General features: G+C 57.3%; 2 protein-coding genes across 5 annotated transcripts in view; both read right to left on the bottom strand.

Moving 5' to 3' along the window:
* Window positions 1-470: 470 nt before the first annotated feature.
* Window positions 471-4,488, bottom strand: CYP2D6 (cytochrome P450 family 2 subfamily D member 6). Of its 2 annotated transcripts, XM_072843702.1 has the most exons (9): window positions 4,160-4,488; window positions 3,350-3,521; window positions 2,750-2,902; window positions 2,499-2,659; window positions 2,039-2,215; window positions 1,745-1,886; window positions 1,357-1,544; window positions 821-962; window positions 471-726 (listed from the first exon to the last, which is right to left on the bottom strand). In XM_072843702.1, the coding sequence occupies exons 1-9, from the start codon at window positions 4,346-4,348 to the stop codon at window positions 548-550; spliced, it is 1,503 nt and encodes a 500-aa protein (XP_072699803.1). In that variant the 5' UTR covers window positions 4,349-4,488; the 3' UTR covers window positions 471-547. The 2 variants fall into 2 exon arrangements, with proteins under 2 accessions (XP_072699803.1, XP_072699802.1); XM_072843701.1 differs by lacking the exon at window positions 2,750-2,902 and having other exon boundaries at window positions 4,160-4,487.
* A 4,572-nt stretch (window positions 4,489-9,060) lies between these two features.
* The window catches only part of TCF20 (transcription factor 20), a 102,911-nt gene continuing 90,829 nt past the window's right edge, over window positions 9,061-21,142 (bottom strand). For 2 of the 3 annotated variants that reach the window (XM_072843681.1, XM_072843682.1), the window contains exons 4-6: window positions 15,795-15,844; window positions 14,623-14,750; window positions 9,061-10,316 (exon numbers count right to left, since the gene is read on the bottom strand). In XM_072843681.1, the coding sequence (XP_072699782.1) occupies window positions 14,667-14,750; window positions 15,795-15,844 (134 nt within the window). In that variant the 3' untranslated portion in view covers window positions 9,061-10,316; window positions 14,623-14,666. The remainder of the gene's footprint in view (window positions 10,317-14,622; window positions 14,751-15,794; window positions 15,845-21,142) is intronic. The other variant, XM_072843683.1, reaches the window with a different exon arrangement.

The following is a 21,142-nucleotide window of genomic DNA, read 5'->3' as shown; positions in this document are numbered from 1 at the left end:
CACCTGGGGACTGTGCCCCGGGTGTTAACCTGGAACATCCCTCATGGCTGTCCCGGAGTCCCCCACCTTTGGGGGTGTCATAGACGAATGGGATAGAGGAGTTGGTGCCGGCCGAGCTGCTGGCCCGTGGGGTGGGGTGGGCGGTGTTGGACCTGAGATGCGGGTGTCCAGGCTGAGCGGGGTCCTCTCAGCCCCACTAGGGCCCAGCTGAGGGCTCTCAGCAGCTTGTTCTAGATCTTCCCGCCACGAACAAGGACCTAAATATAGACATGGTCACTAACCAAGTAGCCAGTATTGGGGCTCTGTGGGCAACTAGGGGGTGAGCTTCCATCTTCTGACCCTCGGCAGACCTCATCTGTCCAAGATAGGGATGGAGCAGGCCGGGGTCAGGGCTGGGTCTGGGGAGGCCGCTGCGGCCCCTTCGCCACCGGCGGCTGGTCAGGGGGCCCTGAGGGACTCGGAAGCCAGGATGGAGCCACCAAACTGGTTTATTGTACCTCGGGCCCCTGCTGAGGAGCCGGGCGGCGGGGGGTGGTGGTTCCTGCCCCTAGCGAGGCTCCACACAGAGCTGGAAGGGGGCTGGAACCTTCAGGAAGGTGAAGACCCCGTGGTCGCTGGGCCGGGGCTGCCCCGCAGGCACTGAAAAGCTGAAGCGCTGCAGGAGGCAGGTGAAGAAGAGGAAGAGCTCCATGCGGGCCAGGGGCTCCCCGAGGCAGACGCGGCGGCCTGCGGGTGGGGAAGGAGCGCCCAGTAAGCCCGGCGCCGGGCCCCAGCCTCCAAGACTCCCTCGGAGGGGTCGGCGAGCCGGGCACCCGCGCACCTGCAGAGAAGGGCATGAAGGCCTCATGCTTGACGAAGTGGCCCTGGGCGTCCAGGAAGTGCTCGGGGTAGAAGCGGAAGGGCTTCTTCCAGACCTTCTCGTCCTTTAGCACTGACGACAGGTTGGTGATGAGTGTCGTCCCCTGGCAGGAGATGCCTGGTGTGGGTGGGGTCTGGGCCACGGGATGCCTGGGCCCCTGCCACCAAACATGCATGGGCACACACTCCGCCTGGCGCACTCCTGGACCCTTTGAATAACCCCTCGGCCCCAGAAGCTCCTTGGCACCCTCTCTGTCCCCATGGCAGGGCTAAGGGACTCCCCACCCACGGGCGCCCACACGGCCACCCGTCCCTGTGCACAGGCTCCTCCAGCATGCTGTGGCACATTTCAGCCTGTCTTCCCCAGCGGCCTGGCAGCTCTGAAGGGACAAGGGGTGGGGCTGGCCCAGCCTCTGCTCTCCTCCCCGCACCCCCCCAGCTGCCCGCCACCCCCAGCATCAGGCTGTGACCACGGCAGAGGGAGGCCTGCAGACCTACCTTGGGGATGAGGAAGCCCTGCACTTCAGTGTCTCGGGACGTCATGTGGGGCACACCGAGTGGGACGATGTCCCCAAAACGCTGCACCTCATGGATCACGGCCACGGTGAAGGGCATACGGGTCTGGTCTCCCATCTCTGGTAGCTGCTCCCGCCCTATCACCTCATCTATCTCCTGCTGGACACGTCCTAGACACACAAGCATCCCCACAGTGGTCAGAACCCAGGGGTCTGGACTCCGACGTCTGACGCCTGTGGAGGCAGCTCTTACCTCTGAGCCATGTCCCAGCCTCCACTCGGAGCTTCTGGGGGACAAACCAGGCTCAAGGGACCCCAGGCTGTCCATCCTCTCCTTCCCCCATCCCATCCCACCCCCAGGCTGGGCTCACGCTGCACGTCCGGGTGCAGGATCATGAGCAGGAGGGCCCAGGTCAGCGTGATTGAGGTGGACACCATCCCAGCGATGAACAGGTCAGAGGTCACCATGCACAGGTTCTCCTCATTGAAGCTGGTCTTGGGGTTCCCTTTGGCCTAGGCCATGTGAGAGGGTGAGCTCTGGGGCAGAGGGAGAGAGCCCCCGGATGGCCTCCCACCCTGCACCCACTGGGTGATACACGGCCCCACCTTCGTGGGCCTTGGTTCTTGGGGCCCTCATCCCGCAACCATTGTCCCGGACTCCTCACTTTTTCTATCTCATCCACGAAGGCGTCGATCAGGTGTCGGGGTGGCTGGGTGGGGTCCCGGGTCTTCCTGTGCTCCTGGATCATTTCATTTGTCAGGGTTATGATGGCCTTCTGCGCGGAGAAGACCTTGCTGGCCAGTCCCGGGATGTGCAGGAGCACGGGGATGGAGTTCAGGGCCTGCGGGGTGCAGATGGGGCCCTGCCTGTGCTCAGGGGCTCGCCGCCACCAGTCTGGTCCCGCCGCCTCCAGGGTGCCCCCCCCCCCCCGCCCCCGTTGACCCGGTTCCGCCCTAAGTCTGCCTGGATCCTCTTTCCTGGCCCCGGGGACCCCTGAAGGATCAATCTCGCCTCTAGATCTCGGGGGCTCTGGCGGCTTCCGATGGAGGCGCAGGTGCCCCGCCGCCCCGCCCGCGACCCCCCAGCCCGCGCACGCGCTCCTCCCTGGGGCTCCCGCCGCGCACCTCACGCAGGAAGCCGGAGTCCTGCTTCAGCGCCTGCTGGGTGAGCTCCAGCAGCTGGAGCAGCCGCGGGTCGTCGTACTCGAAGCGGCGCCCGTAGGTGAGCGACGAGATCACGTTGCTCACCGCCTTGTTCAGCAGCGCGCCGGGGCCGAAGGGGCGGCCTGCGGGGGCAGCGGGCGGGTCCGCGCTCGCCTCCGCCCCCCCCCCCCCCCCGCATCCCCGCGCCCCGGGACCTGCGCCGCGCCGCTCACCCGCCTGCTCGGCGAAGGCCGCGCAGAGGCACGAGGCCTCCTCGGTCACCCACTGCTCCAGGGACTTCCTGCCCAGGCCGAAGTTGCGCAGGGTGGACAGCGAGAAGCGCCGCTGCTCGCGCCACGCGCGCCCGTAGCGCGCCAGGAACAACCCTGGGGGCGGGCGAGGGGCGGGCCGTGGGCGGGGCTCCGCGGCGGGGCGGGGCCGTGGGGCTCCCCCTCCCCCCCCCCCCCCCGCTCCCCACCGCCACTAAATCGCGCCCACTCTGACACCCTTCCCGCCGGGGACAGGTCTCTGCCCGCGTTGCTCGCCGGCGCTTCTCGGCCGGCAGGTGCTGGCCCCCGCCGCCCGCCTCGACCCCGTCGCAGTCCGGGAGAGTCCTGGCGCCCCCGGCTCGCCCCACCGCCTGGGTCCTCATTCCCGCCCGCCCCGACGGCCTCTCCCGCTCCCAAGGGCCCTGGGCCCGCCCTCATCCGCCCCTCCGAGGTTGCTGCCTCTTCCCTGCCGCGCGCCACCATCCTGCCCCGCGTGGCCCCGCGGGGCTTGTCGCTGCTGGCCCATCCCCGCCAGGCCCCGGGCTGCGCCCCTCCCCCGCTTGCCTTGGGATTCTGGCCCGAAACCCAGGTGGTCATAGACCGGCATAGGTGGGCGGTCGGCAGTGTCCTCGCTGCGGTGCACCAGGGCCTCGCGCACCGCCTCCAGGCCGTTGAGCACGACCACCGGCGTCCAGGCCAGCTCCAGGCTGAACACGTTTCCGAAGCGGCCTTGCAGCTGCAGGCCACGGGTGGAGGGCGGGGGTCAAGTCCGGTCCCCACCAGGCTGCAGGCCCCCAGTCTCGGGGTGCTAGCCTTGGGGCACCCCTGGGGCCAGCAGCACTCTGGTGCAAGGGCCCGATCTGGCCCCGTGACCCTGGGGTCACACTCTCTACGGAGGAGGGGCTGCCGCTGGATCAGACCTCTTCTTAGCTCTGACTTTGCAAAGGTCGCCAAAATTGTCAGTGGGCCATGTTAGATCCCCTTCTACAGGTGAAGAAACTGAGGCTCAAGAACCCACAGCGGCTAGAGTTGTACCTGTCATTGTACCTATGTTAGCCCCGGTTTCCTGACTGAGATGGGGTTCCCCCGTCCAGAATTCCTTCCCCTATTCTCACAACTCTTCCTCCTGAAGGAACCAGAAGGGACCCAGGTCACGTAATTTAAGGACTGTCCAACCAGCTCTCAAATCCACCGCCAAGGCCACACTCCACTCCAGGCCTTGGTTCTCTCTGACCTTTGATTGGAAAATCCAATCGGTCCTGCAGGCCCTGGACATCATCTTCCCATCTCCTTGTGCAGCCTGAAGCTCCACCCGCCACCCGCTGTCTGCTGCTAGGGGGTCCCCAGGTCTCTGCTGCCCCCCACCTTCCTTACCTGGCTGAAGTAGCAGATTGGTTCCTGGAAGTCCATCTGCAGCAGGTTGCCCACCATGGGCACTGGCGTGGGGCCTGGCGGGTAGCGTGTGGCCCAGCGCCTGCGCCGGTGCATCAGGTCTACCAGGAGCAGGAAGATGGCCACGGCTACGGCCAGGGGCCCCAGCGTGTCCCCGGTCAGCAGCCCCATAGCTGTCTCAGTGCCCGCTGGGCTCGTGGGGCACGCCGGTGTCCCTCACCACACCAGGGACCTGGGGCTGGCCAGCCAGGGTGCTCTCCCCGCACTGTCCGCTCAACCGGCCTGGCCTCACTTTCTAAAGGGAGCTGAGACCGGCCTTTGCCCTGAGTCAATATGTCAGGGCGACAGTGCTGCCAGAGGGTGCAGGGAGGGGTCAGGTGCAGGGGAGTTCAGGTGCAGGGGTGACCACAGGAGTCCTGTGCCCGCTGCACTCTCCGGGTGTTTACCCACAGTAGTGGGGTCAGGGGCGGGGAGAGGCTCACCTTCAGCCCGACGCTGCAGCTCTGCGACAGGCCCCGGGGAGAATCCCGGGGTCCCTGGACTTGATTCTGCCACCACCCGTCATGTTAGGCTCACACCCCACAACGTGGTCACAGCCTTGTCTCCGGGGACGCGTTCTCGCCTTCTCACGTTACCTGCCTCCTCCTGTGCGGTTTTACCTCCAAGTTTGTTACTAGCACTTGCCCAGTGCCGTGGGGACGTCACAGCATCAGAGGGACTGTGGGGGGGTGACGTTCTCAGCGTTGTCTCACTTCACACGAGTTCACACTCACGGAACCACGCAACCACAAAGCGCTCACACATTCACCGACACGACCCACAGGACTGACACACGATCACGGGCACGCACGTACACACCCACACTCTGGGAGCCAGCGCCAAGGTCCCTGGTCCCCAGGGGCTGCCTGGAGGCTGCCTGCGGTGGTGGCGAGTGGCTTCCTTGGCGCTGGCACGGCCCGGTGAGTGTGCGTTGGGGGGCGGGGGGGGCAGCAGGGCTGTTTTCAGGGCTCCCCGGTCACCCAGATGGGCCAGTTCAATGCCCCGGAGCTCCTTTCCCAGATTCGCTCCCAACTGGTCCTCGGACCTCCTGGTGTCACCCGTGATGCCCCCCTTCGTGCCTGTCCACTTGCCCGACTCAGGGACCCACGGCTGGGCTGCTGCACACTCAGGTGGAAGGTGGCCTGGAGAGGACATGTGCCCCAGGCCTCTGTGGGGTGTGCCTGCCTCCTCCTCCTCCTGCCCTCGAATGTCAGCTGCTCAGACCCATTCTGGAAGACGAGGGGACGAGGGGCGACGAAGCGGGACACAATTTCTTTACACCCTCGCAGGCGTGCCCCGAGGAGCACAGGGACAGGCTTCTCAGGCTGCCCCCCCACCCCCGGGCCAGCCCCTCTCCCCCCCTGCCAGTGCCCCTGGCCCAGCCCCGTCCCTTCCACCCGACTCTGCGGTCCTTGCAGGGAAGATGCGAGCCTCTGTGCCCCCCGCACCAGTGCCCGCGGCCCCCACACCCTTCCTCCTGCTCAGCCCCGCTGCCCCTCCAAGTCCGGGGGTGACCTCGCCCCGCCAGGCACCGCTCCTTCCTCAACAACCAAAGGGGTGGGAGTTGAGGCTGAAGCGCTAAATGAGTGAGGCCTGGGAACTCAGGCCAGAACTCGCTCCAATGAGGTAGAACCCAGAGGGTGGGGAGGAGGCCTTCCCTGGGGGTCAGGCCCCGCACCCAACCCCAGGGGTGCAGCCCACTCTCATCCTGGAAGCAGCTGGAGTATTCTCTCCCCCCGCTGATGCAGGGCCCAGAGGAGGCATTCCCCCCCCCCCCCCCCCCGCCCTGAATCTCCCCCTTCTCCCTCCCTCCCTCCCCCACAGTAAGGGGACAAGGTAAGGGGACCAGGATCTTCCCGGTGCCCCCTTATACTCCAGATTCAGAGGTGGCAACTGGGGGTGTGGCCACGGGCTTTCACCAGTTTGCAGCCGGGGTCTGTGGGAGCGGCTCCCCTAGGGCTGCCCAGTGCCCCCCTCTCCCAGCAGAAGGCCCACCTCCAGGCCCGGCCGGGCCTTGCCTGCACCTTGCCTGCACCTTGCCTCGGCCATGCACCTGGTGGCCTTGGGCTCTTCCTGCCAGCGCTGGAGGTGCCACATGCTAGGCGCTGGGCTAAGGACCGCCACACAGTGGGAAGAGCACGGGGACCCTGCTCCGGGTGCTCAGGACCCAGGGGAGGCGTGGGAAGGGGGGACAGAGCCCCAGGCTGGAGCAGGACCCAAGGAGCTGCATTCCAAGGTGACCTGGCAGCGGGACCAAAGCGCCACTGCAGGCTCGTGCGCGGCAGGTGCGTGGCAGGGGGGCGGCTCTGGGGGCTGCCAGCCGGTAGTGCTGGCACCGAGGGCGGGAGGCCCCATGTCCTGTCGCCTGCTGGCCTTGGACAAATGGCCCTTATCTGCCGGTGGTTTTGGTTGCCTTCCCCAAACAGTCACCCCCATGGGGTTAGGGAGGGCAGTGCCTCCCCGGGGCCCAGGATGGGGCAGCCACAGGGCAAACAAGCCATCACGAGGCCTGTGGATTTTTGCCATCATTGTGCAATTGCAGCTTCAAGGTCCCCGACGTGCCGCGAAGGGTCTCAGGCCGTGCCAGGAGGTCGAAGTCCCAGGGCAGCACTAGGGTCCATTACAAAATTTGTGCTGTTTGGATGTAAACGTCTCTAAGGGCCAGCGCGTAAATTACTGGGGTTTATTAGAGACACACCGGGCTGACCCCCGCCTGGTGGCGCGGCTGCTCCAGTGAAGCTCCAGCTAGCGCTCCTGGGGGCCCCTCGTGTCACTGGGGTCTGCCTGCGCAGGGCAGGGTCCTGTCGGGGAGGGACGCAGCAACACGGCTGCCCTGCACCCGCCGACCCCCACCCCACCCCGTCCCCCCCGCAAGCAGGTAGAGGACCTGGGCACCCGAGGGCGCGGGAACGTCGCTCATCCTGCCCCTCCCCCTCCCGGAGGCACAGCAGCCCGTGGAGGAAGCCCCCCAATTCCCCCTCCTTCCCGGGAGCAGAAAGGAAGTGGACCCTGCATCGGGCCTAGACCTCTCCCTGCACACGGCCCAACCTGGGGGAGGATCCAGGGAGGCGCTGGGGCTTCCTGCCCGGTGGCCAGGGCCCGGCCAGGGTGGGTGCGGCGGAGAGGCAGGGCCCGCCTCCCGGGGGTGATTTCAGGGTACAGGGCTCCGGCTCGGCAAATGGTTCTGCAGACCCGTCGCGCAACAGTGTGAATGTACTTAACACCTCCTGAGCTGCACACTCACTGGTTCAGATGGTAAATTTCACATCTTTAACTACAATTAAAAATTACGTATATAAAAATCACCACTGCGTACCTATTAGCATGGCCAAAATCCAGACACTGCCACCATCAAATCCTGGTGAGGATGTGGGGCCACGGGTCACTGCTGGTGGGGACGCACAAGTCAGCTCCGTGACTCCTGACAAAACGCAACCTTTTTCGTGACACTGACCCAGAGGCGTTGAGAACCGATGTCCACACAAAAATCTGCACACAGATAATTGTAGCAGCTTTATTCACAATCGCCAAAACTTGGAAGCAACCAAGATGTCTCTGGGGAGGTGAGCAAAAGGTAGGACATCCGGACAATTCTTCGGTACTAAAAAGAAACGAGCTACCAAGCCACCAAGACGTGGGGGACCCTTAAATATCACTGAGTGAAGGAGGCCCCTGACAAGGCCACGCACTATAGGATTCCAGCCATGCAACGATCAGGAGGCGGGAGGGCAGGCTGAGCGCTGAGGAGCTCTGGGGCAGCGGGGCGACTGTGTGACACTGGAATGGGGGGTGCGCGCCACTAGTCCGAACCCACAGAACGTGTAACACCAAGGATGATCCCTAATGCTGACTATGGGTGTCAGTGCAGTAGGATCGCGGGGGTGGGGGCGCGGTAACTAGGGGTGGGTGGCGGTGGCGGCGGGGGAGCAGGGGCTACTGGGGAGGGTTTTGGGACTTGTGCTCAACACGGCTGTGAACTTCAGATTGCTCTTAAAAAGCCAATGGGGAAAAATACAGAGAGCTTAAGAGCTGTGGGAGCTGAAATGCAGTCGAGGCAGGAGACAGGAGGGGGAGTGGCCACGGCCGCCAATGGTCATTTCGGAATCAAGGATCATCAGCAAGTCAGAAGGGGACAGAAGAAGGCAAGCAGGATGACAAAGAATCATTTGCTGTCAGGAAAATATTTTCCTCAAGATACATATTTTTCAAGTTTTGTGGTTTAGCCCCTGACACCTGAAATCTATCAATTTCACTTGAACTGTGTTAATGCCAAGTCAAGAGCAGACGGAAAGCCACACAGCTCAAAAAGCCGGCATTGCTATGCAGGTCCCGTGGCCCGCGCAGCACACCCACCCACGCCTCCATCCTGGTGAGGGAGATGAGAAATGGGCCGCGCTGCTTGATGGAGCCATTAAAACAGAATTAATCTGCCATTTCTGCAGCCCCAAATTGATGAGCACACAAGAACTCATTTATAATTGCTTATTTCTACTTCACAACATTCCTTCCAGTATTTCTGTTCGCTAGAAAAGTCCATTAACATTGCATTATTTTTTTATAACCTTTAAAATTAATGTTGATTGGAAATATGTCCTCATACCAACTTAAGTAAATCTGACCGTCCCCACACCCTGGCTGAGTTCCACCCACCCGGGCGGAGCTGCGCAGAGGGGCCCTGGGTTCGCTTCTCTTCAGGCCCTGCAGCTGCGAGGACCGCCGGGTGCAGGTGCGGGTGTGGGTGCGGGGGGCTGGGGGGCTGCTCTGCAGGGGGGCAAAGCCACCTTCGGGGGCTGCGGAGGATGAAGAGACGCGCCTTTGCTTTGTATTAAACAAAAAAAAGGAAACAAGGTTAAAATGAAGTTTATTATTTTTTGATTTTTTTTGTTTTTTAAATAAAACTGTTTGTGAAACAGCTATTTTATCCCCACGGCAGAGTGACCCCTGAAAGATGCACTAACCCCTTCTTAAGGCCTTAACAAGAATTTTTTTTTGTACTTTTTTCTTCTTTTTTTAAAACTCAGATATTTAAAAATTATACAATTTACAAAACAAAACAAAACAATACAACATAAAGAATCATGTAGCGTGGGGCTGCTCACCGGACAGGCCCCCTTTCCTTTATAAAAATGAAAGCAAAAAAAAAGGGTTAACTGGGTATTCCTGGTCAGTGTAACCCACACTGGTCACGCTCGGCAGACACAGTCCCTCCCCTGTGTCGATTCCTACAGCTTAGACTTCCTGTCCTGACCTTCTGTCCGGGGGGCAGGGCTCAGCGGCCAGGAGCACGCCAGACGTGGGCCACCCCCAACCCTGCCTGCCGCGCGTGCTTAGTGGGGCGCTCGAGGTTCTCACCGGCCACAGTGATCCAGGACATAGCTGTGACCTTGGGACATCTGCCAATTTCACCCCCCAAAAAGATAAAAAATTTAAAAATAATAAATAAATAGTGTTTCTGGAAATGAAAAAAATTTATTTTTGTGTTTAAACATCATTCCCCCACTCTTGAAAACATGGACCATCCCCACATCACCCTCCCCCCCGGCCCCCAAACCTTCCCACTTTGAGACAAATTAATGACAAAGGATGGTTCTGGTGTGGTTTGTCTGCTTTCAGCCCTGGGTCTGCAGCTCTCTGAACCGGTGTGAGGCAGGCTAAGGATCAAAGCCACACCCCGTCCTTTATGAGACCAGCTTGTTCAATTTCACACTTAAATTTCACTGTTATTGGAACAAATTTGGAGTTCTTTAACTAGAGAATTTTAAAATAGAATCAAAAGGGATAGCGCACCTTTCATTTAAACAAAGTCTTTCCAGACTAAAAATAGATTTATATATATATATTTTTATCCCACCCTTTCACCCCCCCTTCCCATCAGCCCACCCCTCCCCCCTCCCCCCACATTGTCACTATGGAGATTGTGTCCATGGAAACAGCCATTCCAACTTCTTGGGTCTTTCTTTCCTGTGGTGTCACGGTTTGGGTGTGATGTAAGGACTTAGGGAGGAGGTGCTGGCGGGGCGGGGTGGGCGGGGCGGGGCCGCACAGCAGGACGGTTCCTTCCATCGCGAGTGTCCACCACCTCTCATCTCCACAGTCTCACCTGGAAGACAGAAGCGATACTGGGTGCTGGGAACCTCCGCGCAGCCCCAGAGCCAACAGCCCCTGCTCTGGGGGTCTGGCAGCCGCAGAACCCCCTGCAAGTGTGCTATTAGGTGGGAGACCCCCAAGACCTGCGGTGGAGCCGCTGTGTGGCCCCGACTGGGAGCACGGTGGAGAGCAGCAGGGACACGGCCACCTGCACTGCCAACAGCCCCGGTGCACGGAAGCAGCGGAGACCAGGAAAGAGCTCCCGGCCATCCTGGTGGGGTGGCCCCAGAGTCGGGCTGCTCTCGAGGTGACCCCTACTCAGGACCCACCACCAGGGGCCTGCCGGGGGGCTCAGCACTTTGGGGGGCATGGGGCGGTCCTCACAGAAGTGGCTGAGCACCCAGACGATCTGTGGAAGCCCCGGCTCACAACCCCACCACAGCCGCTTGACAAGAGTGCATCCTTCACACTCAACAAAGAACACTCTTTGGCGAGCTCGGGCGGCAGGGCCAGAGCCCTCCTCTGAGGCTCCCCCGGAGTCCCCTGCACTGGCTTCTCTTCCGGCCCAGGCTCTGGGTCAGAAAGACGATCCTGACGACCCACGTGGGGCAGTGGGGTTGACCGAGGGCCTCCTCAGAGAACTTCATGGGTCTCTCCGTGCGCAGAGTCTCAGAGGACACAGCAGTTTCCAAGGATCAGTGCAGAACAATCAGAGCAGAAAGAAGCCGGCAGCGGCGGCGGCTTCCCATCAGAGCACCCCTTCTTCTCAGGGCCCTCTGGTGCCCTCCTCCAACAAATAACCATCAGGAAAACCCAGGCGGCACCACCATTTTCTGTTCTCACACAACTTACTAACAGGCAGGCAAAATGGTTCAGAAGGCCGGTCTGGGGATCCCCGGGTGGCTCAGCGGTTTAGCGCCTGCCTTTGGCCCGGGGCGCGATCCTGGAGTCCCGGGGTCGAGTCCCGCATCGGGCTCCCCGTGCATGGAGCCTGCTTCTCCCTCTGCCTGTGTCTCTTGCCTCTCTCTCTCTCTGTCTCATGAATAAATAAATAAAATATTTTTTTTTAAAGATTTTATTTATTTATTCATGATAGTCACACAGAGAGAGACACCCGGGGATCCCAATAAATAAAATCTTAAAAAAAAAAAAAAAAAAAAAAAGCATCTTAAAGTCTGGCTGCCAGTGAGCAGGGTTTCACCTGGGGCCACGGCCTTCCAGGACTCCCTCTCTCAGTCTCCCACCTTCCCTCCCCTTCAGTGTCCCCTCTGTGGCCTGAACCCGGCGCAGCAAGAATCCACTACCTCTGCCAGCCCAGCCTGGCCAGCTCCCCTGAGGCCTGGGGCTGCGCGGTGGGGCCTGCATCGGTACTGATCGAAGCACAGGCAGGGTGGCGAGTGCTTCCTTCCCTTGGGCTCACGTCCTCCGCGAGCAGACCCTGCCAGCCCCGCTGTGTACACGCTCTGGGCCAGGGCCAGACACGGGTCTTGTCCTCCCTCACGAGTGCACACCGGCTAGTGGAGAGGCACACGAGCAAACGAGCGATTCCAAATCGGCAGAGGAAGGCTGGGGCATGGGAAGGAGGCATTTAGACAGGGACGCAGGAGGGAAGGCCTATGAGGCAGGGACACTGAAGCCGAGACCCAGAGAGCAGGAGGGGCCTGTCACAGAGATGGGGGACAGAGCCCCCAGGCCCGGGGAACAGCAGGTGCCGAAGCACACAGAAAGGAAGTCCGGCCCCTGAGGAGCCGCTGGACACTTCCACAGGGCCGGCGGCGTGGCTGGGAGTCCGCACAGGAAAAGGCGGACAGCCCCAGGCCTGCCACCCCGCTTCTTCATGCTCAGAAAGGGGAAAGGCAGCCTGCTGGATGCACGGCTGCCCAAGGACCTTCCTGTCTGGCACTGCCGGCCTGCTGAGGGACAGCTGTGGCACCTCATACGCTGGGGGGAGGCCGCAAGGGGTTAAATTTCCTGTCTCCAGCCCCCAGCTTTTCTGTTAGGGTGGGAGCAGGGTCCAACCTTCAGCATTGACCCCCCAGCTCCTGTGGTGCACGGCAGGCCAGCAGCAGGCCTCGAGAGCCAGCGCCCCAGGACTGGCACAAGCCTTACCCCATGCCAGGCTGCGCGGACACCTTAGAGACATTTCTTAACTGAATCCTCACAAGGTTGGCCACAGCTATTTCTCTTCACAGAGAAAATGAAAACAGAAACATGAAGTGGTCTGTCCCTGCTCAGGCAGCACTTTCTGTGAGAAACCAGAGCACTGAGAAGCAGGTGCACTTGTGACCCTTCCCTGCCCTGTCAGGGTACCCAGTGACAGCAGCTCTCTGTCCCTAGAATGGACCCTGAGACGAAACATTCTCCGTCCCCGATCACTCCGTCCCCGTACAGTCTACAGAGGCCACTGCCCTCAGCATGACAGCTAAAGTGAGAAAGCAGGACAAGGGTCCTGCTTTGTGGGGACAGCATATGAACAAAGTCATCTCAGGTGGACACGACTGGATGCAGTATGTCCAGCCTTTCCCTCCAAGAATTGAACGGTCTACAGTCTGACCTCAACAGACTGGAAATGACCACACACCGATGGGTCAGCCACTTCACCACTCAGTGTGTCAGCGTCTTCTGTACACACGGGAACCATACGCTGACACTGAGGTCTGAATGATGAAGCTGACTGCTCCGCGTGGGAGCCGAGGGCGGTCAGCTGGCGGTGCCCAAGGCTGGGTGGAGAGGAAGGAAATGACAAAATTAAAATTTCCAACCAGAGATCTGCCCACCAGGCCCACAGCTCAGACCTTTTTCTTCAAACACAGGCTGGAATTCCAGGACAAAGACGAAAGGCACCCAACGACAAATGATTCTTTTCCTAATCAGGTCATCCAGGGCACTGCCAGGAATGTTCCTTGTGGCCCCTACACCATGCGGCTCTACCCACTGGCCAGGCACAGCCCAGGCATGGAACAGAGGCCAAGAGAAACACTCTGGAAAACCATCCAGACTTCGGTCTTGTCCTGAGGGCTGCTCAGGGGGGCAAGGGAGGGGGGAACGCAGGAGGCAGTGGGCCCTGGTGAGTTTCAGAATGCCAGTGGCTGCTGCTGGTACCAGTTGGCTCATTTGGTTTCTGTGACCTGAACGCTTGTTCTTCCATCCCTGACCCCTCTCCTTGGAAGAGGAAGAGAGAAAAAAAGGCACAAGTGCAAAAGCCTCACTTGACAGTCCCGCTGAGAGTGCACCACAGGCCTCTACAGCCCCAGGGCCCCACACTCAGACCAGGGGGGCTTCTCTGGAATTCAGGACCAGGACCCATGTAAGAAACCGAGGACTTCTCAAAGGAGGAAAACTGCCTCTGTCTGAGATGAATTCTATTTTTTCCTTAAATTAGTTAGGTATTCCAGAGAAAGGTGGAAAAACTGCCAGTTGTCACAGGCGGAGGGAACGTGCCACAGACTCTAGTGCGCCTGCGTGTGGCTCTCAGGTGCCTGGAGTAAACACAGAAGCCCTTCAGCTGAAGAGAAATAATCTCTTAATGAACATTTCTGAGACAACGTTCCCTCTCCCCATCCTGTAGGAGCAAGTGCTTCAAGTGATGTTTTGGCTTTTTTTTCTTTCCCGTCTAGTTTCCTCAGCCCTTGCGACTCCACGAAGGGGGCAGGGGGTGAGAGAGCGGGGTGTAGCGGAGGCCCACTGCCTCTGGGGACATCAGTCTGCTAATCCCGTTGCCACAAATGCCACTGCCGCCGCCCTGACCACAAGCCCAGATACACTCACCAAAAGCACAACTCAATCTCTTGAGATTTTTAAGAGTAAATTTAAATTGGATGCTAAAGTCCCCTAAATCTTCCCCCGCTTTGTACTTCTGTGCAGAGGAGTCCTTCACAGTACTGGGGGTGGGGGGGAAGATTTCAAAGACCAAAACTGGGGAGTTTTCTGTTTTTCAAAGGAAAAGCCACTGTAAGCTGTACAGACAGGGAGCAAATGAACAAGGACCGCCTCCCCGGCTAGAAGCCCTCCGGAGCTGGGACGGAGGGTGGGTGGCTGTCATGGTCTGTCCTGGGAGTCTTCGGGGGCGCCGCACACAGGGCCTGACTTCAGCTCAGTCACCGTGAACTCCAACAGGCAATGGGATGGCCCTAAAACCTCAAGTACCTCTCCACGGACATTCTGGGGAGCTAAGCGACAGTCAGAGACACGTCCGATCCACCTGGTGTCGGCAGTCCATGTGATTAAAGGCTGGTGGCGCCGCCTGGCCTGGGGCGAGCAGGAGGGCAGAGGCCGCGATACCCACCGGGACTCTGGCAGGGGTGCCGGCCCCGACTCACCTGTGCTTGCTGTACTTTCCATTCCCACGAGCACACTGCCCCCCTCACCCCCGCTCCGACTGCTCTGTGCTGAGGCTGCCTTTCGCTGTCTTGTTCTGCAAGGGGGGGAGGGGGAATGGGAGGGGAGGCTGACGCCGGCAAAGCCAAGGAGATAGACAGGAGGGACAGAAGAACAGTGCAGGGGTCAGGGAGGGCAGAGGCGAGGAGAGGAACGGCACATGGAAAAGGAAAGAAAAAGAGAGTCAGTATTGAATGACAAACAGGAGATATTCAGACAGGGCTTTCTGAGGCAAAATGTGACCATTAAAAAAGAGAAGTTTAAAAAATAAAAACATGTAAATTAACTAAAAGAGAATACTGTAAGATCCTGTGGTCCATCTCTGAAAATAATTTCCAAAGAAAAGCATAAGCAAACATCTCTCCAAAGTGCTGTGAGGGCAGACCTGTCGGGAGGCCGAGCGGAGCCGGGAGCCCGGAGCCCGGAGCCCGGAGCCCGTGAGCGTGGTGACCACCAGGTGTCAGTGTGACCCCAGCCAGAGCAGCGCGGCTGCCGAGGGGACTCCAGGTGGCGCCAGACCAGCCGGGTGGCGCGTCCTCACCGGGGCTTCCTTCCCGCCGCGTGCCAGCTCAGCCAGCTCAGGAACAGACCATCACCCCTCACCTTCCACCCTGTTCTAAACCCAAAAGACCACTCTTGAATTCTTTGGGACATGAGGTAGCGGCCCACCCACTGCAGCCCCTGGTCGCTTTCGCTGAGGTAAAGCCCCGAGGAGACTGAGCTTCCCCCCAAAGCCCTGGGGTCAATTCTTACTTCTTTTAGTCTGGGAAAATACCTCTGCTTATGTACCAAGGCCTATAACCAATCTTACCTCGTGCCAACCTGTGAGCTGGGGTTTCATTAAACTAAAATGGAAATCAGTAGTTTTATTGAGTTTGATCTTTGAATTGCTCTTAACGATCAAACACTTTCCACTCCCCGTTTCTCCTGGCCTCCTACAGCACATGGAGGGGCACCCCGGGGCACAGGTCTCCCTCCAGCACCTCTCCCCTGTCCAGGGCCAGGAGCAGACGGCAGCCCGAGGGCCAGGGTCCTCCAATGTCTGGTCTGTAGATGGCAAGAAACACCCCCTTCCCTCCCCCCGGCCCTACTGGGGGCACACCCTCTGACTCACCTTGTGCTTGGGGCACCTCACCGAGAAGTTCTCCTCATGTAGCAAACAATCTACAAGACAGAAAGGGACAGTCAGACAGAGCTGGTGGGTGGCACAGCCTAAGGCGGGTGGGGATTGACAGCATCAGACATGGAGATAAGAGGTCCCCACACGGTGATTTCTGAACCATCAGAGACATCCCCAAATAAACTATGGTACCGCAACATGATGGAGTATCAGTCACTTAAAATTTTAATGTTTCAAAACAGTTAATGTTATGAGGAAACTCTGATGACACAAAATGGCTTGAAAACCAGGATATGTAAACATCGAAGTACAATCCTAATTGTATCAAAATGTATTATATGCATTAAAACCAAGACAAAGGAAACTTACCAAAATCTAACATCAGTTCTCTTTGGATAGCAAGACTAGAGGTGATTTTATTTTTAATTTTTATGTATTTCCACAATTATATTAATAATCAGAAACAATCTCCAATAAACGTTGTTTTTAAAATCCCTGATTCTAGGCTAAGCCCATTCCACAGGCCCAAGCCTAAGCTTCCTTGAGCCAACACCACAAATCCGGTGGCACCTCTCCCCTCTGTCGAGAGCCCTGCTATCACCTTTGCCGTACCACCCATGAGGACACGGGAGAAGTTCCCGGTACGAACCGCATAATCCACACTAAATGCTTCAGGGGAAAGTGAAATCCCACCAGGGGGTTACTAATCCTTGGAGGGAAATGATTCATTCCAACTTTTCACATGGTGACAGCATCTTCCCTGACAGCAACGACATGCGCCCGCCTCCAGGTGAGCATGGCTCTGTGGCGCAAGGGTAGTGCATGGAGCAGGGTGAGGCAATCTAATTAATGAATTCGCTGCACACTACAGCTCCCGGAGAGCGACAGCCAGGCCACCGGTGCAGGATGCAGGGGCAGAATGTTAATAAGTATCGAGCACACGTTCTCAGAGCGCTCCGGGCACCATGGCGGGAAGCGGCCGTGGTACTTAGCCCTGTTAAGTGTATGATTCAACTCAGGTTTAAACTCTGCTCCAGATGAACAGCCTGTGTACCACAGATTTCAAATGAAATAGTAATAAGCAAGGGAACACAAATGAAAACTTGTGAGGTCCTCTGTATCTTAAATAGGCAAAGAGCCTTTCATAATTGGGCTGGCCCGTCCCACCGGTGCCTCCCTCTGGAGCCCCTGAGTCCCCAGGAGCGGCCGGGCAGCCTCTCTGTCCCGGGGCGAGCCTCAGGGCACAGGAGCTCAGCAAGTCCGGCTCACCTCTGAGCCCTTCCCCTGCAAGCAAATAGCATGGCAGTAAATGAAATGTGTTAATTTAAAACCCACAAGTACATGGCGTGACCAAGGCTCCTGCTGCTCCAATCTGCCAGAGAGCTTATGAACAGCAGGAGACAGACAGCTGGAACTCAAGGGAGGCACTTTCTCCTTACCTGGGCTTTGGCAGCACTGCTTGCTGGCAGTCTCTAGTCTGGGCCAGAGAAACAGCATAGCCCCTGTGGGACTCGGCCACCTTTGTGCCACAGGGGTTTAGAGAAATGAGGAAGGGGACCATATGAGCTGGAAAAGGTGCCATCAGAAAGGGAGTGGCGGCTCAGCTGCCCTCCCAGCCATGGAGAGTCACCAGCTGTGACAGACCATTAGTAAAGCATGTCTGAAGTTAGGAAACATGTTCCCTCCCTCTAAGTTAAAAAGCAGAAAAGAAATAAGACAATGTAAGTACACATTGAAGGCAACTGGAGCTAATGTCAGGTACTTCTGGGAATGGAAGCCTCCTGAACAAATCTGCCAGTGACCATGTCCACCTTTGGTGATGCCTCCCATGCAGCAAGGGGCAGATAAATGCTCTCATTTGTCCTCATAATAGCCATAGGCCATCAGGAGCTACAATTCACGCTCCTGGCAGGGACCAGAACGGCGGCCAGAGAGCTCAGCCACACGCAAGGGCACGGGGAGCCTCTTCTTGGCTGCCTTGATTCAGCCCCTGCTGTGCAGGGAGTGGAGGGTGGTGAGAGGCACGGTGGGGCCCCTCCTGAGGTCTCTCAACAGGCGCCTGCCCAACACGGCCAGCCAGCCTCTCAATTTGTTCTCCTTAAGCCCCTGGCAATATCCCACACTGGCCAGAGGGCCTGGTCAGCACTTCCACACAGTGAAGTCAAAGTAAATGGCGTGCTGGATCATCACACACACACTGGGAAAGACTCACAAGGTTGTCTAGTCAACAAGATGGCTTCCAGACACAAATACCAATGCTCCATTTCTCTCTACACTGAATTTATTTATTTATTTATTTACTTACTTACTTATTTATTTGTTTTCTACACTGAATTTAAATGCAGAGTGGACTTCATTGAACTCCTCATAACAAGCTCCTTGGAGCTACTTGCAACCATGTACAGCCATAGCTACCTTGGCGGCAGGCGGTAAGCTCAAGGAGGGAGAAAAGGAGATGGGAGGGTGAAGGTCCCTCAGATCTGCCGGAGCCCAGATGTGCCACTGTCTCCAGCTCATCTGCAATCTCCCTCAGAGCTACAGTTAGTACTTAGATTGGCCCAATCGGACTGGGACTCTGGGACCTGCCAGTCTCACCCACCTTGCCGAGGGGCTCTTGAATCCTGAGAACTATCAGGGCAAGGCAAGCCCCGGCACTGGTTCTGGGGCGCCGAGTGTGGCCTCTCTGGGGAAGGGCCAGACACCAGTCCCTTCACAACCATCAGGAGCCCAAACCCACTGCATCATCAGAGCTCACGGTGAAAGCAGCTGCTGCTTTTTTTTTTTTTTTTTTAAGATTTTATTTATTTACTTATTCATGAGAGACAGAGAGGCAGAGGCGCAGGCAGAGGGAGAAGCAGGCTCCATGCAGAAAGCCTGACGTGGGACTCGATCCCAGGTCTGCAGGGTCACACCCTGGGCTGAAGGCGGCCCTAAACCGCTGCCGGAGAGCAGCTTCTAAAGGCTTGCTGCATGGGTAGCTGCGAAGAGGGAGTCCCAGCTGGGCCTCATCCTGAGGGTAAGAGGAAAACCCCCTCCAGGCTGGATTCTTTTTTTTTTTTTTTTTTTAAAGATTTTATTTATTCATGAGACACACAGAGAAGCAGAGACACAGGCAGAGGGAGAAGCAGGCTCCATGCAGGGAGCCCGACGTGGGACTCATCCAGGGTCTCCAGGATCACGCCCTGGGCTGCAGGTGGCGCTAAATCGCTGCGCCACGGGGGCTGCCCCAGGCTGGATTCTTTATGCACCATAAGTTACTAATGCACTGCTGCAGCTCTTTTTTCCTTTGGTCGTAATTGTTGTGGCTCATTGCATTAATATACTACTTTTTTTAAACCAGTGCTCACATTCTTATTACTATATTTCCTGGAGCCACAGCCTACATCGGTGACATAACAGCAGCACAGGACTGATAACCATGATGTCACAAATGCAGGACCAGCAACAGGTTGGGGGGATGATGCAGCAGCCACATACTCTCAGGAGAAAAAGATTCTGTTTCCATGGAGATGTCCCCAGCAATCAAAGTTCTCTCTAAGATGAACAGCTCTTTAAGTTTGGGTGGTTAACAGCAAAGCAAAGATGAAAGTGTTAATCTGTTCCTTACTCCATGCAGACATTAGGGCCTCTCAAACTCAGGGACTTATTTTTATTATAATTAGGAAGCCAATCAATGAACGCCTTTCCTGGACACACAGATCCATCATGTATAGAACAGAATTCCCGAGAAGACACTGTGGGATAAATACAAGCATCCATCCCCAGGAGCAGTACAGGCTTCTGGGTCACTGTGACTCAGGTCATCAAAAAGATCGATAAATGTCCAAGACACAGTCGTCTTGTGATGCTGCTTCCTTGGTCCCAGATCTCCACACCGAGCAGCAGAGCATACACTAGCTGGGGCAGGAAACTCAAGGAGCCAAGGCCCCCTCCCTGGGCCGACCCCAACCCAGACAGCCTCTCTCTCACTGAATACTTGGCCACAACATCTTTTTTTTTTTTTTTTTTTTTTTTTAAGATTTTATTTACCTATTCATGAGAGACACAGAGAAAGAGAGAGGCAGAGACACAGGCAGAGGGAGAAGCAGGCTCCCTGTGGGGAGCTCAATGTGGGACTCGTTCACTGGACCCGGGACCATGCCCTGGGCCAAAGGCAGACATTCAACCACTGAGCCACCCAGGTGTCCCTGGCCACAACTTCTGCCAAATACACGTTACCAACTTACCTAAGCAGGCTACACAAGACAGACTCAAACAGAGAGTTCTGTTTATCATTTTCTTACTAATCCTCAGCTTGTAAAGAATTCCCTGCTTCTCTGCAGGGTGGCTAATTGAGGAAGCCTCCTTGGGAGAAGAAGAGCCCTGTGCATCTCCTAGAGAACCCCAACCTTACTGCCTGAGCTTGACCAAAGTGGGGCTAAGCCTGTCTGTTAGCCACATATGGACACATAAATTTAAGTTTATTTACTTATTTTTAAAAGATTTTGTTTATTCATAGAGACACACACAGAGACAGAGAGAGAGAGAGAGAGAGAGAGAGAGAGAGGCAGAGACACAGGCAGAGGGAAAAGCAGGCTCCACGCAGGGAGTCCGATGCAGGACTCGATCCTGGATCTCCAGGATCACACCCCGGGCTGCAGGCAGCGCTAAACCGTTGTGCCACCTGGGCTGCCTAAATTTAAGTTTAAATACAATGAAGTAAAAAAAAAAAAATTAGTTCCTCATTCCCAACTAATACATTTTAAGCACTCAGTGGTAACACAAGGCTTGTGGCTACTGTGCTGGAGACTGCAGAACTAGAACATTCCCATTATGGCAGAGAGTCCTCCTGAGCAGCACTGCTTAATCACTCAAGAAACTGCCAGGAGTCTGGTCCCTAACTTGGGCTGGTACCCCAGTGTGCAGACAGGGGGTGCATTAATGTGGGGAGGTGGAAGGGGAACGAGATGAGGTCACCTGCCTGCCACTAACCAGATGTGTCTGAACAAAGCCTTAGTGCAGGAGACCACCTCTTACCAGGCCACTGACTGGGAGAGCCAAGTCTTGCAGTATTCTCTGTATAAAATTATAAATAACTGCCACAAACCTAATACTTACACATCTTCATTTTAAGAACCATGAAACTTATACCAGAAAAAAGAATTTAGGGGCAGTATCATGAAAATGAGAAAAGGCAATGGCTGGCTCTTGAGAGAGAGAGAGAGAGGGAGAGGGAGAGAGAGAGAGAGGACTAAGAGGCTGTACTATCGAATATACCAGACTCAGGGTGAATTACAGTTCAGACCCAACACAGAAACATGTAGGGAAAGAAAGAGAATGCAGGGGACAGACTAAAACCCAAC

Source organism: Canis lupus, chromosome 11 (assembly GCF_048164855.1).
Source record: "Canis lupus baileyi chromosome 11, mCanLup2.hap1, whole genome shotgun sequence".
Taxonomy (NCBI): Eukaryota; Metazoa; Chordata; class Mammalia; order Carnivora; family Canidae; genus Canis; species Canis lupus.
The sequence above is the reverse complement of the archived record's forward strand: the minus strand, read 5'-3'. Positions and strand labels throughout refer to the sequence as shown.